The 19,221-nt window shown below is 42.8% G+C and overlaps 1 protein-coding gene and 1 non-coding gene across 5 annotated transcripts in view; both read left to right on the forward strand.

The window, feature by feature from the left end:
* Positions 1-19,221, forward strand: part of DNAJC16 (DnaJ heat shock protein family (Hsp40) member C16) — a 48,229-nt gene that overhangs the window by 12,683 nt on the left and 16,325 nt on the right. For all 4 annotated transcript variants that reach the window (XM_010382819.2, XM_030913325.1, XM_010382820.2 and 1 more), the window contains exons 5-7: positions 5,961-6,145; positions 8,656-8,760; positions 10,473-10,631. In XM_010382819.2, the coding sequence (XP_010381121.1) occupies positions 5,961-6,145; positions 8,656-8,760; positions 10,473-10,631 (449 nt within the window). The remainder of the gene's footprint in view (positions 1-5,960; positions 6,146-8,655; positions 8,761-10,472; positions 10,632-19,221) is intronic.
* On the forward strand, positions 3,661-3,800 carry LOC115892571. The gene has a single exon (XR_004052440.1).

Here is a 19,221-nt window from a genome sequence, read left to right on the forward strand (position 1 = left end):
GAAGGACGAGGCAGGTGGATCCTGAGGTCAGGAGTTTGAGATCAGCCTAGCCGACATGGTGAAACCCCATCTCTACTAAAAATACAAAAATTAGCCAGGAGTGGTGGCGGGTGCCTGTAGTCCCAGCTACTCCGGAGGCTGAGGCAGGAGAATCGCTTGAACCCGGGAGGCGGAGGTTGCAGTGAGCTGATACCGCACCACTGCACTCTAGCCTGGGTGACAGAGTGAGATTCTGTCTTAAGAAAAAAAATTAAAAAAAGAAAGACTGATTCCTGGCTGGGCACAGTGGCTCATGCCTGTAATCCCAGCACTTTGGGAGGCCGACACGGGTGGATTACCTGAGGTCAGTAGTTCAAGAACAACCTGGCCAAAATGGTGAAACTCTGTCTCTAGTAAAAATAAAAAATTAGCCAGATGTGGTGGCACATGCCTATAATCCCAGCTACTCGGGAGGCTGAGGTAGAATCACTTGAACCCTGGAGTTGGAAGTTACAGCGAGCCAAAATCACACCATTGCATTCCAATCTGGGCCAATGAGTGAAATTCCATCTTAAAAAAAAAAAAAGAGTAATTCCTATCTTTCAAGGATTACTACGTAGGTAAGAGTCTCATACTGTCTATAAAAAAGGTCAGCCTAAATATTGACGAAAATATGCATTTTTCCGCTTTAGCTGTGTGTTCTTGATTTTGTTTCAGTTCACATTATTTTGCATCTTGTGGTTAGTGTACCAGCCGGTTTGTATTTAGCCACATTTCAGTGGCACATTCTTCCAGTTGGCTCTGTGCCTATTCAGAGGTGGAGAGAAAATAAATGTGTATATGCAGCTGAGGGGGAAAAAAGAACTTCCCTAAAGGATGTGATATGTGTTTAGGATTGCGTAGTGAGAGCTGTTTGGCATCTCAAATTATGGGTATGACAGATGTTTACTAGTGCATGGAAGACCCTCTCACAGCGTCAGTATAGTATTTTTAATTCCCCAGCGCATGAAAATTAGCCAGAAGCATCAGTTCTATAAAAATCAAATAATGTTTCTGAAATAAGTCACATATGCTTTGCTTTTTTTTCTTTTTCTTTTAAGAGACGTCATTCTTTTGCCCAGGCCAGGGTGTAATGGCACAATCATGGCTCACTGCAACCTCAACCTCGTGGGCTTAAGCAATCCTGCTGCTTCCAACTCCAAGTAGCTGAGATTAGAGGTGCATGCCACTGCACCTGTCTTTAAATATTTTTTCAGGAAGAAAAATACTACAAATTGGCCAGGCATGGTGGCTCACGCCTGTAATCATAGCACTTCAATAGGCTGAGATGCGCAGATCACTTGAGGTCCGGAGTTCGAGACCAGCCTGGCCAACATGGTGAAATTCTGTCTCTGCTGAAAATACACAAATTAGCCAGGTGTGGTGGCGCGTGCCTGTAATCTCAGCTACTCGGGAGGCTGAAGCAGGAGAATTGCTTGAACCCAGGAAGTGGAGGTTGAAGTGAGCCGAGATCAAGTCACTGCACTCCAGCCTGGGCGACAGAGCAAAACTCTGTCTCAAAAAATAAAATAAAGTGGCTGGGCATGTTGCCTCACACCTGTAATCCCAGCAATTTGGGAAGCCAAGGGAGGTGGATCACCTGAGGTCAGGAGTTTGAGACCAGCCTGACCAATATGGTGAAACCCTGTCTCTACTAAATATACAAAAATTAACCGGGCATGGTGGTGTGTGCCTGTAATCCCAGCTACTGGGGAGGCTGAGACAGGAGAATTGCTTGAACCAGGGAGGCAGAGGTTGCAGTGACCCGAGATCGCGCCACTGCACTCTGTCCTGGGTGACAGAATGAGACTCCGTCTCAAAAAAAAAGAAAAGAAAAAACCACAAATTTAAAACAACAAATATTTATAATTCTTTATTCTATTCCTCCAGCCACAGCCTCCCAAGTAGCTAGGACTAGAGGCACACACCGCCATGCCCAGCTAACTTTTTTTTAGACTTATCACGTTAATCGTCACAGAGCCCACAGCCAGACCTCCTGGGTTCAAATCCCATCACCGTCACTTGCCAGCTGTGTCACCCTGGGCAAGTTACTTTACCTCTCCATGTCTCGATTTCCTTATAGGTGAAATAGAGATGGTAAAGATTGGTCTTAAACTCCAGGAGACAGGAAAGAGATGGTGAAGGCTGCTCTTAAACTCCTGGTCACAAGCGATCCTCCTGCCTCAGCCTCCCAAAGCACTGGTATTATAGGCATGAACCACTGTGCCCAGCCACCTTGTCAGTTTCTAATTCAGGTTTCTGTGTGCGCTCGGTCTGGTAGAGAGTATACTGAATGGCACGGTTACTAGAAAGGCATACTTCCCAGGATCAGTTCATAAATTGGCATTCAATCTATATAGCAATCCCTGGTAAGGTCATTTAGGGTGAGTCAGTCTCTCAGAAATTGATCCCTGTAATGTTCAGAACCTGGGGCAGAAGTGGTCACTGGAGGCAGTAAGAAGTCCAGGCTTTGTGGTCAGCTGGAACTAAATTCAGATCCTGGTTCCACTGCACACAAACCATGATGCCTCCTCCTCCCCCAGCTTCAGTTTCCTCAGCCATAAAGATAGCAATACTTACCTTGCAGAGTGGTTGTGAGTACGAAAAGTATGATGTATATTAAGCCCGAGGTGTGATAAAGAAAGCACTCAAGAAATGATAATCTCTCCCTTGGGCCTTTGTCTTATAGCCACTTGACCTCCCTAGGTGATGTCTCTTCTGTCTTTACGAATGACCAGATCTCCCAGTGTATGTGCCTGCTTTATTCTTTTTCTTTCTTCTGCTCATGTAATTCTCTGTGTACTTCCATTTATTGACATTGTTCCATAGTTATTTTTAATGACTGCAGTGTGGTACAGTGTACTGTACTTGGCTCTAGAGAAGAATCCAGTTTGGATTCTTGTTCTGCAATTTTGTCAGCTCTGCAACCTGGGGTAAGTCACTTTACCTCTCTGAACCTCTCTCTGTATCTGTAAAATGAGGGAAATGGACTATACAATGCCTAAGGCTGCTGCTTTCCTGCCCTTGAGAAACTGCAACAGTCACGGTCAGGTAGCCTACAGAGAGTTTGGTTTAGTCTGCTTAGCAATTTGAAAACATTAGGTTTGGGATCCCTACCATTTACTGAGCAATTTCATTTTAGGAATTTACTAATTAGAAAATAAGCACACAAGAGCACAAAGATGTGTGTACAAAGATGTACTAGGATGCCTGTCAACTTTCCTTATAATGTTAAGAATTAGGCTAAAAGCAACTTTTAATATTGTGCTTTGTAATAAGAAATATATGTATGTTTTGCTGTTTGTTCCCAGTTCCTGGCACAGATCTCCTAAAACCCTTGAGATTGCCTGATCAGTAGGGGTGCCACGAGAATCTGTTGCTCTCATATTTGATCTTTGACTCTGATTCCTGACATAGAGCTCCTAATCCTTGGAATTTCCTGCAGGATGGGACCATCTTTTGTTCTACTTAGGCCACTCTTAGTGGGCCCCTGTGTGGGAGCTGGTCACCAGAAAGACCAAACCATGATTAGAAGTTTTGAAAGTTTCACCCTCATCCTCCAGAAAGAGGAGAGGGCCTGGAGATTGAGTTAATAATCTATCACGCCTGCATCATGAAGCCTTCATAAAAATCCCTGAACTCTGGCTTGGTTTCCTGGGGGGTGGGCTCAGCCTACACCACCTCCCCTCAGCCGAGCCTACAGTAGAGGGCCCAGGCATCCTCCCCCATGGGAGAGGCGTTTGAGTAAGGAGCCTCACCTGGGGTGTCCTAGCCTCACATTTACTGGGCAAAAACATGAACATATATATATATGTATATATAAAATCCCTAATCCCTGAACTACTGGGTGTGAGAGTTCCCAGGTGACTGAACCCATGGAGGTGCCTGGAGGGTGGCGAGCCCTGGGAGGGCAGGATGCTCCCACCCTTCCATATACCTTACCATGTGCCTCTCTTCCTTTTGGCTGATCATCTGTCTCCTTTGTAATATCCCTTATACCTAATGAGTAACCATAAGGAATGTTCCCCTGAGTTCTGTGAGCAACTCGAGCAAATTAGTTGAACCCAAGGAGGGTCATGGGACCCTTTAATTTATAGCCAGTTGGTCAGAAGTACAGGACACAACCTGGGACTTCTGGCATCTGAAGTGGGAGCAGTCTTACGGGACTGAACCCTTGACCTGCGGGGCCTGACGCTGTCTCTGGGTAGATAGTGTCAGAACTGAGTTGATACCCAGTTGGTGTCTGCTGGAGGATTTATGGGGAACCCCCACCCCCACAGCATGTGGTGTCAACAGGGAAACATTGAGTTGGGCATAGTGGCACGTGTCTGGAATCCCAGCTACTCAGGTGGCTGAGGCAGGAAGATCCCTTGAGCCCAGGAATTTGAGACCAGCCTGGGCAACATAGCGAGACCCCCTCTCTTAAACAATGAGTGTCAGGGACAGCATTTTGTCGAGTGTGAGTAGGAAAAAGTTTAGTTTTTCCTCTCTCACAACTTCAATGTGCAACAATAAAGAATGAATTAAATAGATTGTTGGCTCAGTTTTAGTGAGCTCCTACTATGTGCCAGGCTCTGGGTTAAATAGATTAATGGCCCAGTTTCAGTGAGCTCCTTCCTACTAAGTGCCAGGCTCTGGTCTGGTGCTGAGGATACATCAGTGGACTACACAGGGATCCCTAGCTTCATGAGGCTTGCATTCTAGAAGGGGAGACAGACAATAAACAATTGACAGAAGGTAAGTGGGTGGTACCTTAGAAGATGGTAAACACTGCAGAAGAAATGAAAGTGAGCAGGTTGTGTATGGACGCTGAGTGTGGGGAGTACCGTTTTAAATATGGTGCCAAGGTAGGCTGCATTCAGGACTTGAAGTTGGTAAAGAAGTCAGCTACGCAGAAGTCAGGGAGATGCACACTTCAGGCTGAGGGAACAGCCAGTGTCAAGGCCCTGAGGCAGGAGCATCCACTATCTTCAGAACACAGCAAGGACACTGGGGACTGGGGCAGGCTGATGAAGGAGTGGAAGAAGAAAGAGGGCATGGGGAACCAGGGACCAAACACAAAGGATCTCGTTGGCCTCTGTGAGGTTTGTGCATTTTATTCCAACTGAAATGGGTCTTTGCAGGGTTTGGGCAGAGGAGTGATGTGATCCATTTTTATGTTTTAGAAGGAGCAGCCTGGCTGCTATGTTAAGAACAGACTGTCAGGAGACAGGGAGAAATAGGGGGAGAGCATTTAGGATATTATTGCAGCAACATAGGCAGGAGAGATAATGATGACTCAGAGCAGGGCATATAATGAAAGTGATGAAAAACAGTTGAATTCCAGACATTTTCTAAAGAGAAAAGCAACAAGACTTGTGGACAGATTGGATGTGGGGTGCAACAAATGAGAGAAGCCAAAGATGACTCTTATGGTTTTTGCCCTGAGTAAATGGAAGGATGGAGCTGTCATCAACTGAAATGGCAAAGGCGTGGGTAGGACAGGTCTGTGGGAGGAGATTAGGGGTTCGTGTTTGGAAATGTTAAGCTTAAAAAGTCTAGTACACATCCAAAAGAAAATGTACATTTATTGGCCTTTAATACTGAATGTGTCTCCAGTGTTAGCAGAGTAACTGGCCCTCCAAATATATGGTTGGATGAAAGAGCAAGAAAAGTTGTTCAAGTATTAAGTGAAGTAAGTATCAGATGATCCCACCTTGTTTTATGTATATGCATACACACACACACACATTTGTAACTCTTCTTACATGTTGCCAGATTGCTCTGCAGAAAAACTGAACCAATCTAGAATTCCAGCAGTGAAAGAATGCTAGACAGTCTATTAGGAAAGACATCTCCTATGAGGTCGGGATTTCAGTTTCACACCAAAAAATTACTTAGCACTTTTCCCAGCTGCCATGGAGACATAAAAAGGCTTCACTTGAATCTTCCATTCTTTTCAGGTGTAGGAATTGGCGTGGTCCATGCTGGATATGAGAGACGCCTGGCGCATCACCTGGGGGCACACAGCACGCCCTCTATCCTAGGAATCATTAACGGGAAAATCTCCTTCTTCCACAATGCAGTTGTCCGTGAAAATCTGCGACAATTTGTAGAAAGTCTTCTTCCAGGGAACTTGGTGGAGAAAGTAAGTACCTGTCAAGGAAAACATGACTGAGAAGTAGTTTAAGAGGTACCTAGGACTGTTAATTGCCCAGAACATTTTCTGTAGTCCTCTCAAACCTGAGTTTCATTGTGAGGAAGGCAAGACACATATTAATTAATTAATTACTCAAACTAAATCATGTAAGTGAAGTCTGTAGGAAACTAAAAATTGAAACATGAAGTATAGAGACTGGAAGAATTAATTCCTATTAATAACCATCTTGCAGATCTTACGCTGTCATAGGAATCTGAGCCTAAAATGACCCCTATTTTCTAAACAAAAAAATTAAATCACATGTTAGAAAGAATTCGGGCTTTCTTTCCGGCTCATAAATTTGTTCATGTGAAGATATTTGTCTTTATTCAAATTTAGTTGTGTTTGGTTATATGTTTAACGATCCTATCTGTGGAAAATGCCAGATTCCATGAAATCAAATATTATTTTTGAAACTTTAGAAACATGGCCGGGCGCGGTGGCTCAAGCCTGTAATCCCAGCACTTTGGGAGGCCGAGATGGGGGGATCACGAGGTCAGGAGCTCGAGACCATCCTGGCTAACACGGTGAAACCCCGTCTCTACTAAAAATACAAACAATTAGCCGGGCGAGGTGGCGGCGCCTGTAGTCCCAGCTACTCGGGAGGCTGAGGCAGGAGAATGGTGTGAACCCGGGAGGCGGAGCTTGCAGTGAGCTGAGATCCGGCCACCGCACTCCAGCCTGGGCGACAGAGCAAGACTCCGTCTCAAAAAAAAAAAAAAAAAAGAAACTTACAGTGACAATAATATGAATGAATTTCACAAAGAAAAGGTTGAAATAAAGAAGCCAGATAAAGTTCACATTGGTTTATTGTTTCCATATTTAAGCACCTAATACATTTTTTTCAATATCTTAAGTTAGGGATCAAAGTAACTAGGAAAGGACTCTCATTTTGCTTTAAATAATTCATTCTCTTAATACCAGGGAAAGTGAACATAAAAAATTTTCGTCATATTTCTACATGTGCTATTCCTAGACTGTCCTGCTGGGATCATTATCTACAGAAGAAATATTTGTTGGAGTTAACTTAAAAGGTCAGAGAGTATTGTAGCCTCCTAAAATGATAATAGATTGTCCTGATAGATCCTCAAACATTTATATAAAATACCTATTCTGTGCCTGGTATAGATTAATGTAGCTGTTTCAAGCAGCTCCCAAGCGGGTGGTTATTTCTAGTATGTTGGAGCCCATCCTAATGAGCTGGGAAAGGCAAAAGTGACCGTTGGACTGGGTTGGGTTGCAGGCAGGCAGAAATCGGAGACGTGAAATAGCCTGCTTTGTAAGCTGTTTTCACTGGTGAGCAGCAGAGGAGGGGGTTGGGGTTAGAGAGGTTATTAGGAATCTCCCTGTGAGGGTCTCAGAACACCTCCATGCTCCTTTCAGGAACTTGGGCCTTGCCCCGTGGGTGATGGAGCTATTGTAGGGGTTTGAGCAGAGGAGTGAAATGATCAAATTTGAGTTTTATTTAAATCATTCTAGATGCAGTATGGAAAGATAAACTTTTTTTAACGACTATGAAACATTTCTAGCTAGATAATTTATTCATGTTTTTAATTTCTTCTCTCAGTAGGAATATTTTAAGATATCAACGGGGGAAAGTAACAATTCAGATAACAATAAATGAAATTATATAATGTATAGGGGGTGGACCACCTTATTTTTATTTAAGCCGTTTAAAAAGAGCAAGCTGGCCTAGAGTAGTGGCTCACGCCTGTAATCCCAGCATTTTGGGAGGCTGAGGTATGAGGATCACTTGAGTCCATAAGTTCAAGACCAGCCTGGGCGACATACCTAAGACCCAATCTCTACAAAAAATGCAAACATTAGCCAGGCATGGTGCCTTGTGCCTGTAGTCCCAGCTATTCAGGAGGCCGAGATGAGAGGATCACTTGATCCTGGGAGGTCTGGGAGGTTGAGGGTGCAATGAGCCATGATCTTGCCACTGCACCTTAGCCTGGGCAACAAAGCAAGACGCTGTCTCAGAAAAAAAAGGGGTGAGGGGCAAGCTGGGAGACTGAGGCATGATAGACAGATAGATGGGAGACTGAGGCCTGATAGATAATGATGATAGTTAGATAGATAGATAGATAGATAGATAGATAGATAGATAGATAGATATTGAAAGGGGCGGTGTTGCATTATCTTCTGCTGGCTAGTGTATTAAGAAGTATACTCTATAATTAAGCGAGAACCAACTCTGGAAGCTCAATTTTTATAATATGGTCAGTAATTGTTTCAGACAGGATTATGATTTCAGTCTGTAAGAGTTCAATGAAAATATGAAATCAATATCACCATTCTTTTAATAGTTTTAGCCAAATGAAGACAAAAAGATTAGTTGTCTGCATTTTTATTTTTTGCAATCTTTTACACTTATTTGATTTATTTTCTCCTGACTGGAGTATAATACAATTGTTAAGAATTAAATATTGAGACTAACATTCTATTTTCAATTTAAGGTTACAAATAAAAATTATGTCAGATTCCTCTCTGGCTGGCAGCAAGAGAATAAGCCTCATGTCCTTCTGTTTGACCAAACGCCCATTGTGCCACTGTTATACAAGGTACTTTCTATGCTGGGGTAATGGTTTCTTTTCTTTTCTTTCTTTTTTAGCAGAAAGTAATGTCTGAGTTGGAACTTATAGCCTATTTGTCTTTTTTGTAAGAAACAGTTTCTTCCATGAGAAATGTTTGAAGACCAGAAATTTTACTTAACCATCATGCATTCAGTACTGACTAATTAATGCCAGTTACTGTGCTAGTGCTTTCTATGCACATATCATGTAATCCTCAGAAGAACCCAGTGATGGAGATATCCCTGTTTCTGTTGGGTTTTTTTTTCTTTTCTTTTTTTTGAGACGGAGTTTCACTCTGTTGCCCAGGCTGGAGTGCAGTGGCGTGATCTCGGCTCACTGCAGCCTCCACCTCCTGGGTTCAAGCGATTCTTCTGCCTCCGCCTTCCGAGTAGCTGGGACTACAGGTACGTGCCACCATACCCAGCTAATTTTTGTATTTTTAGTAGAGACAGGGTTTCACCATGTTGGCCAGGCTGGTCTCGAACTCCTGACCTCATGACCCACCTGCCTCAGCCTCCCAAAGTGCTGGGATTACAGGTGTGAGCCACCGCACTGGGCTTTTTTTTTTTTTTTGAGACCGAGTCTCACTCTGTCGACCATGCTGGAGTGCAGTGGCGTGATCTAGACTCACTGCAACCTCTGCCTCCTGAGTTCAAGTAATTCTTTCACCTCTGCCTCCCGAGTAGCTGGGACTACAGGCACACACCACCACGCCTGGCTAATTTTTTTTTTTTTTTTTTTTTGAGACGGAGTCTTGCTCTGTAGCCCAGGCTGGAGTGCAGTGGCGTGATCTCAGCTCACTGCAAGCTCCGCCTCCCGGGTTCCCGCCATTCTCCTGCCTCAGCCTCCCGAGTAGCTGGGACTACAGGCGCCCGCCATCTCGCCCGGCTAGATTTTTGTATTTTTTAATAGAGATGGGGTTTCACCGTGTAGACCAGGATGGTCTCGATCTCCTGACCTCGTGATCCACCCTTCTCGGCCTCCCAAAGTGCTGGGATTACAGGCTTGAGCCACCGCGCCCGGCCCTGGCTAATTTTTATATTTTAGTAGAGATGGGGTTTCACCGTGTTGGCCAGGCTGGTCTTGTATTCCTGACCTCAAGTGATCCGCCTACCTCGGCCTCCCAAAGTGCTGGGATTAAAGGCGTGAGCCACCACACCTAGCCACTATCCCTGTTTCTATAGACCAAGATACTGAGGCTTAGAGCAGTCATAACCCACCCAAGTTCTCACTACAGCACGGTGAGCATGATTCCCTTTGACTTCAGACCTGCCCTCTGAATGATTCCCCCACTATACTCCCAGCCTACCTACACTCCCCACTACCTCTTGTGTCACTGTGACATGAGATGGCAGAGGAAGGTGTCTGACACTGACCAGTGGCATGGTCACTGCCATCTTACCTAATTACAGTACAGGTAATCCCCAGACTCATGCCTCCTGACCAGTACAGATTTCAAGGTGATTATTTTGCCTTAACTATGAAAAAGAAATGAATTATTTCTGTTTACCTTGTTGGTACAGTTTTTGCACATGGAATACCATAGCATTCCTGAAAGTATACAAGGATACAGAAGACCTAGTGGAGCTGTATAAGCTGGCATCCGTCTCTCTGCTCAGTGATGTGAAAAGCCCTACTTGATTTGTCATTTACATCTTTGCTGTAGTTTTATTTTCTTCCTCTCTATTACGCTCTAACAGTTGACTGCCTTTGCATACAAAGATTATTTAACATTTGGATATGTATATGTGGGTTTGAGAGGAACAGAAGAGATGACGAGGCGGTACAACATCAATGTCTACACCCCCACCCTCTTGATCTTTAAAGAACATATAAACAAGCCTGCCGATGTTATCCAGGTACGTGAGGGTCACCTTGGTTTAAGATTTTCTTCACGTTGTATCCCAAGATTTTACGTAAATAAGCAGCAAAATTGAACAAAGTGGGTGAAGGATCAATGAGTTTTCAGTCTCTTCCTTCAGATGCACAACATTTTTTAATGAATTTTTTTTATCTAACTTGGTACGATTTGCTTTAAAATTTTTAATTTAAAACATTTAAAAATTTTAACACCTTTAAAGGGCTCCTGTTGGAAAACCAATACTTTTTTTACAAAATGAATTTAAAAGTTAAATGTAAAACAGTAATAAGAAGGAATAAGAAGAAACCACAAACTGAGAGAATGTACAGATGAATATTTATCTGATCTTAAGGTGGAAAAGGGTTAAAAAGCATTGGGGAAAAAAATCTTGGAAAATCTTAGTAACTTGACTCTAAGTTTTATGTTTTCATGTAAATACTTTAAAATGTAAAGTTAAAAAACTGGGGAAATATTTACAACAAATATTAAAGTATTGATATTTTTAATTTCTAAAGAGCTTTAATCAAGAAAATCAACACAAAATTCTGAGAAGAGATTCAAATGACTAATAACCATTTTTAAAAATTAAATGTCACGAGTAATCTGAGAACATTAACCTTCTTTCACCTATCCAACTGTCAAAGATTTTTTAAGTTAAAATAGTACTGTTGAGGGTGTACAGAAACTAGTACTATCTTACTAGAGGAAGTAGGCTTTCAGAAAAGGAATTTGGTAATATTGTATTAATCACCTAAATTCATGAGTAAACCTGAGTATTGTGTGCCAAACACTGTTCTGGGTGCGGGAGTACAGCACTGAATAAGATCAACAGAATTACCTGTCCTGTGTCCTACTGGGAAAGACAAAACCAACAGTATAATATAGTCTGTTATTATTCGTTATATAGTGATCAGTGCTGAGAAGAAAGATAAAGCAGGAAAGAGGAATGTGGAGTATTAGAGGAGAAGGGTTGCTGTTTTAAGGCAGAATTGCCTAGAAGGGCCTCATTGAGGGCTTAAACAAAGACCTAAGGGAGGTGAGACCATCTTTCAGGAATCTATACTAAGGGAATAGGAACTCAAACAAAGACTTAACATCTAAAGATATTAAGCAATTTTCATAATAGTGAAAACTGGGGGAGAAATGTAAATATCCAACAGTAGGATAACTAGGATAATTATTAGTACATCCCATAAAGGGAATATTATAGAGCAATTTAAAGTGTCAATTTCAAGAATACTTCATGATAGGGATAATTTTCATTGCATAATGTTAAAAAGCAACCAGGATGCAAAATTATTTATACAATTTAAACACTGATCTCAATTTTATAACGTGAACACCTGTGTATGCATAGGAAGAACTGGAAATATTGCTACCAATGTTCTCAAAAGAAGTGAAAAAAAGAAAAAGAAAAAAATACTGGAAAGCATTAGTAGTGATCATCTGTCGATGGTAAAATTATATATCAATTTAATCTTTGTGTTTTCCAAAATCCGTATAATGAACATATTTTATTTACAAGGACATTTTGTGGTTTTTTGGGGTTTTTTTTTTTTGAGACGGAGTCTCACTCTGTCGCCCAGGCTGGAGTGCAGTGGCTAGATCTCGGCTCACTGCAAGCTCCGCCTCCCCCGGGTTTACACCATTCTCCTGCCTCAGCCTCCCGAGTAGCTGGGACTACAGGCACCCGCCACCTCACCCGGCTAGTTTTTTGTATTTTTTATTAGAGATGGGGTTTCACCGGGTTAGCCAGGCTGGTCTTGATCTCCTGACCTCGTGATCCGCCCGTCTCGCCCTCCCAAAGTGCTGGGATTACAGGCTTGAGCCACCGCGCCCGGCCTACAAGGACATTTTGACTGTCCTCCTAAGGAAGGCTAGAAAGAAGTTTTATAAAATTCTTTATTTCATTCATTCAATAAACATTTCATTGCCTGCCTGCTGTGTAGCAAACACAGAGCCAGCTCTGACATCCAGAGTTAACCTTTGCCCTCAAGCATCTCAGTCGGGAGGAGAGAGACCTAACCATCCACTCTAATGGCAGCTCAGGTGTCCTGTGAACACAGAAGAAGGGTACCTGAAACCATGGAAACCAGATGGGAAAGTGGATTGTAAAGAAAGAAGAGCAGGTTTAGGAAGATGAGAACTTTGGCTATGGACATATTGAATTAGAGCTGCCTATAGGAAATAGAAGGGGAGAAGTCCTTTTTACAGTTGGGTATAGGAATTGAGATCTTAAGAAAGGTATACAGGCTGAGGATAGAAACTGGTGGATCATCAGTAAATGGTTAGTGGTTGAAGTCCTGAGTAGGGTAAGATCTTCCTGGCATAATACTGTAGTCTCCCCTGATCTACCCCCCTTACCCCTTATTCGCTTTCTGAGGTTTCAGTTACCCACAGTCAACCAGGTCCAAAACATAGGCGACTACAGTGCAATAAGATGTTTTGAGTGAGGGGGACCATGTTCACATCGCTTTATTGCAGTTTGTTGTTAGAACTGTTCTATTTTAATATTAGTTATTGTTGTTAATCTCTTGCTGTGCCTAATTGATAAACTTTGTCATAGGTATGTGTATAGGAGAAAAAGAGTATGTATAGAGTTCAGTACCGTGTGGTTTCAGGCACCCAGTACTATGTGGTTTCAGGCACCCACTGGGGGCCTTGGAATGTATCCTCTGGCAGTTAAGGGACGACTGCTGTATGTAAAGTAAGGCCAGAAGGAGGCCAAGGACAAAACTCAGAACAGCCACCAGCACATAAGACAAAGGGGTTCCTGATGGAGACGAGAAGGTGCTGTGAGTCAGGAAGAAAACAAATACCAGTGTCCAAATAGAAAAGAGAAGATCATCTCAATCCAGCGTTAATGGATGAGGATTTCCTTAATTGGTTTTTAGGAGCAATTTATAGTTCTGAGAATTATGTTTATCCCCTAGGGAAAATTGTAAATCAAATACATTTACAAAATTACTGGTAGAATGGCTGCTTTACTAACCTGCTCTTTGTGGATATCAAGTGTATGCTTAACAAACTCAATTTTCCCAACAGCAGGTGGCTTAATGACCGCTAGTAGCACCAGTGGTTTCCTGTTGCTCTATGTAATTTGTTGTCATTGCTATTATGGTATTTATGGCCATGATGATTTATTGAATCATTCTTCTGTTGATGGACACTGGGGGCTTTGAGGAATAGTGTTGCAATGAATATCATTACCTAAGCACAGAATTCTCTAGGACAATAGTTGTTAGAATGTGGTTCATAGACTCCTGGGGATTCTCAAAGATCCTTCAAGAAGAAGTCTGTGAGATCATATCAAGACATGATTTGCCTTTTTCACTGTGTTGACATTTGCACCGATGGTGCCAAAGCAATAGTGGGTGAAGCTGCCAGCGACAGTGCATGAATCCAGGCCGGGCACCAGGCCACCTATCATCACTGTGTGCTTCACCCCTAATCACTCGCAGCAAAAACAAACACCACCAGATTCACTTTATATATTTTGTTTTCTTTTGTTTTTAAGACAGAATCTCACTCTGTCACCCAGGCTGGAATGCAGTGGCATGATCTCGGCTCACTGCAACCTCCGCCTCCCGGGTTCGAGCAGTTCTCCTGCCTCAGCCTCCTGAGTTGCTGGGATTACAGGCACCTGCCACCATGCCCAGCTAATTTTTGTATTTTTAGTAGAGATGGAGTTTCACTATGTTGGCCAGGCTGTTCTTGAATTCCTGACCTCAGGTGATCTGCCCACCTCAGTCTCCCAAAGTGATGGGATTACAGGCATGAGCCCCCGTGCCCACCCTCACCTTATATCCTTGATGAAGCAGTAAGAAGTGTTAATTTTATTAAACCTTAAACCTTGAGTGCATGTCTTTTTGATAGATTTAATATTTTGTGTGATGAGACGGGAAGTGTGCATAAAGCCGTCCTGCTGCACAACAAAGTACAAATGTCCTAAGGACAAGTGCCTCCCTTCCCACTTTTCTTAATGGAACCATCATTTTTACTTGGAAGAATGACAGAGAACCATGGGCATTTAGACTCAGGAATTTGGCAGACATTTTCTCAAAAATGGATGAAGTGATGTGGCACTTTAAAGCAAACAGCTGGTGGTATTTATTGCCAGGGATAAAATTCAGGCTTCCAAGAACATTAGAATTTCGAAAAATTTGTATTGGCCATCATGACAGCTTCTCAAAATTTTCTTACGAGATTGGTTCATCCAAGTGTGTGGTTTTTTCTGTTTTTTGGAGGATCTCACTCTGTCACTCAGGCTGGAGCGCACTGGCACAGCCTCGGCTCACTGCAGCTCCGACTTCCTGGGCTCAAGTGATCTTTCTGCCTCAGTCTCCTGAGCAGCTGGGACTACAGGCATGCACCACTGGCTAATTTTTTAAAAAAATTTTTTTACTGAGGCAGGCGTATCTGAATTCAGGAGTTCAAGACTAGCCTGGCCAACATGGTGAAACCCCATCTCTATTAAAAATACAAAAAAGCCAGATATGGTGGCACGCCCCTGTAATCCCAGCTACTCGGGAGGCTAAGACAGAAGATTCACTTGAACCCAGGAGGCAGAGGTTGCAGTGAGGCGAGATGGTTTCACTGCACTCTAGCCTGGGTGAGAATGAGACTCTGTCTCAAAAAAAAAAAAAAAAAAAAATTTTTTGTTTGAGAGACAGGGTCTCACTATGTTGACTAGGGTGGTCTTGAACTGCTGACCTCAAGTGGTCCTCCTGCCTGGGCCTTCCAAAGTGCTGGGATTACAGGCGTGAGCCACTGCACCCAGCCCATTCTTTTTTTAATAAGTATAATAAAATACGTTGGCCAGGCACCGTGGCTCATGCCTGTAATCTTAGCACTTTGGGAGGCTGAGGCAGGCAGATCATGAGGTCAGGAGTTTGAGACCAGCCTGGCCAATATGGTGAAACCCTGTCTCTACTAAAAAAAAATACAAAAATTAGCCAGTGTGGTGGTGCGTGCCTGTAGTCCCAGCTATTCGGGAGGCTAAGACGAGATTCACTTGAACCCGGGAGGCAGAAGTTGCAGTGAGCCAAGATCGCGCCACTGCACTCCAGCCTGGGCCACACAGTGGGACTTTATCTCAAAAAAAAAAAAAAAAAAAAAAAAAAAGGTCATTGTTTGGAAGATCAGTGGACCAATATTCACATACCCTGCATTCAAATGACCAGTGCAGGGTATTATGAAATAATACATGAGTAAAAGATCCATTATAAGTGCAAGGAACGTAGATTTCATCTTTTTTTTTTTTTTTTAATTTTTTTCTTTTGTTTTTAATTTTTTTTTTAATTCTTGGCAACAGGAAGTCATCTTCTCATTTGTATATGAGCCTTTTGGATGCCCTCATTATGATATGCCTACCTGTTATGTCTTTTTTTTTTTTTTTGGAGACAGAGTCTTACTCTGGCTCTAAGGCTGGAGTGCAGAGGTGAGATCTCAACTCACTGCAACCTCCACCTCTTGGGTTTGTGATTCTCGTGCCTCAGCCTCCAGAGTAGCTGGGACTACAGGCGCAAGCCACCATACCTGGTGAATTTTTTGTGTGTTTTTAATAGAGACAGGGTTTCACCATGTTGGCCAGGCTGGTCTCAAGCGCCTGACCTCAGATGATCTGCCCGCCTCAGCCTCCCAAAGTGCTGGGATTACTTTGTACCAGGCCTGTCTGTTAAGTCCTTTACCCGTTTTTTAATTAGATTATCTGCCTTTCTGTAATTGATTTGTAGGGGTTATTTATATGTTCATCTCTTTTTTTCCTGTTTTTTCTCATAGTCTTTTATCTGTGTGGCAAATATCTTCACCCATTCTGTCTTGTCTTTTGTTTTGTTTTGTTTTTTTGAGATGGAGTTTCACTCTTGTTGCCCAGGCTAGAGTGCAGTGGCACAATCTCAGCTCACTGCAACCTCTGCTTCCTGGGTTCAAGCGATTCTCCTGCCTTAGTCTCCTGAAAAGCTGGAATACAGTCACACTCCACCACGCCCGGCTAATTTTTTAATTTTTGGTAGCTATGGAGTTTCACCATGTTGGCCAGGCTAGTCTCGAACTCCTGACCTCAGATGATCCACCCGCCTCAGCCTCCCAAAGTGCTGGGATTACAGACGTGCATCACTGCACCTGGCCAACTTTTTCTTATTTTCATGATACCCACATTTTAAAATTATTTATTGACATATAATACACATGCAGAAAGATGCATGAGTCAGAGGTGTGAAGCTCAGTGAATTCTCACACAATGAACACATCCATGTGAGCCTCACTTGATCAAGCAACAAAATACTGTCATCAGCCCAGAAGGCCCCTCCCTCCCACTACCTACTTACCTACTTCCCAAAGGTCAGCACTATCCTGGTTTCTAACAGCATAGATTCATCTTTGCATTTTTTAATTTTATCCAAATGGAATAATACAGTGTATATATCTTGTATCTGGTTTCTCTCAGCGCACGTTTTTGAGATTCATACATGTCATTATTTGGACTTTAATATTCATTCTTGGTGTTGAAAATTGGATGGCCAGGCACAGTGGCTCACAGCTATAATACCAGCACTCTGGGTGGTAGAGGCCAGCAGATCATTTGAGCCCAGGAGGTCGAGACCAGCCTGGGCAACATGGCAAAACCTTGTCTCTACAAAAAAATACAAAATTAGCTGGGCGTGGTGATACACACCTGAAGTCCCAGCTACTTGGGGGGCTGAGACAGGAGAATTGCTTCAGCCCGGGAGGTCAAGGCTGCAGTGAGCCGTGTTCATGCCACTGCACTACAACCTAAGCAACAGAGCAAGATCCTGTCTCAAAAAAAAAAGAAAGAAAGAAAGAAAGAAAATTGCATGTAGGAATAAACTACAGTGTGTTTATCCATTCTGTTGTTGACAGAGTTTTTCCAGTTTTTTGTTATTTGAATAATGATGCCATGAATATAGTCTTGTATTTGATGTCTTTTTGATGAACGTAAGTTCTTTTAATATATTCACTCATATCAATATTTTCCTTTGTGATTGGTTCTTCCTTGTTTCTATTTAAGACATACTTCCCCTACATCAAAATCATGAAGGTATTCTTCTGATAGAGGTTTTAAAAGCTGTATAGCTTTGCGTTTTATATTTAAGTATTTAAAATCATTTGGAAATAATCTTGATATCTGATAGAACAAATCTCACTTTGTTTTTTCGATTTGGGGAAAGGTTTTTTTCCTTCAAAAGCATAATAGCTATTGGTCTTTTGTACTTTTGTATACATTTTAAATTCTGTCAACTTCCATCAAAACAAACCCAAAAAACCTACTGGTGTCTTATTGGGTTTATACTGATTCTTAAGTGGTTTTGGGGAGATTAGAGATAGTATAAAAGGCAAAGCTATGCAGCTTTTAGAGGCTCTGAGAAGAATACCTTCATGATCTTGATATAGGGGAAGTGTGTCTTAAAGTGATTCTGTCCTTAGAAAATTAACCTTTCAACCTTTGAATGTGATATATCTGTTTCATTTGTTTAGGTCTTCTGTAATATGTCTTCATAAATTCTATAATTTTCTCTGGAAAGAACGTTTTTGTCAGTTTATTTCTAGGTACCTCCTATTTTTTATCCTATTAAAAAGCTTTTTTTTCTTATAGTTTATGCTGCAGAAAAAAAAAATTTTTTAAAAGAATGGAGGCCAGGCACGGTGGCTCACCCCTATAATCCTAGCACTTTTGGAGACTGAGGCAGGCGGATTGCCTGAGCCCAGGAGTTCAAGACCAGCCTGGGCAACATGGTGAAACCCTGTCTCTACTAAAATACAAAAAAAAAATTAGCGGGGTGTGGCAGCATGCGCCTGTAGTCCCAGCTACTCCGGAGGCTGAAGCAGGAGAGTTGCTTGAACCCGAGAGGCGGAGGTTGCAGTGAGCCAAGATCGTGCCACTGCACTCCAGCCTGGCTACAGAGCAAGACTCCGTCTCAAAAAGAAAAGAAAAAAGAGGCTGGGTGCAATGGCTCACGCCTATAATCCCAGCACTTTGGGAGGCCGAGGCAGGTGGATCACGAGGTCAGGAGTTCGAGACCAGCCTGGCCAACATGAAAAAATCCTGTCTCTATTAAAAATACAAAAATTAGCTGGGTGTGGTGGTAGATACCTGTAATCCCAGATCCTCGGAAGGCTGAGGCAGATAATTTTCTTAAACCCGGGAGGCAGAGGTTGCAGTGAGCCGAGATCACGCCACTGCACTCCAGCCTGGGTGACAGAGTAAGACTCCTCTCAAAAAAAAAAAAGAGATAAGCTCACGCCTGTAATCCCAGCACTTTGGGAGGCCGAGTCGGGTGGATCAGGAGTTCAAGGTCAGGAGTTTGAGACCAGCCTTACCACCATGGAGAAACCCAGTCTCTACTAAAACTGCAAAATTAGCTGGGCGTGATGGTGCATGCCTGTAATCCCAGCTACTTGGGAGGCTGAGGCAGGAGAATCACTTGAACCCAGGAGGTAGAGGTTGCGATGAACCGCAATCGTACCATTGCACTTCAGCCTGGGCAACAAGAGTGAAACTCCATCTCAAAAAAAAAAAAAAAGAATGTAAAGGGAGCCAGGTGCAGGGCTCAAGTGGCTCACCTTAT

This window comes from Rhinopithecus roxellana, chromosome 12, assembly GCF_007565055.1.
Source record: "Rhinopithecus roxellana isolate Shanxi Qingling chromosome 12, ASM756505v1, whole genome shotgun sequence".
Classification (NCBI taxonomy): domain Eukaryota; kingdom Metazoa; phylum Chordata; class Mammalia; order Primates; family Cercopithecidae; genus Rhinopithecus; species Rhinopithecus roxellana.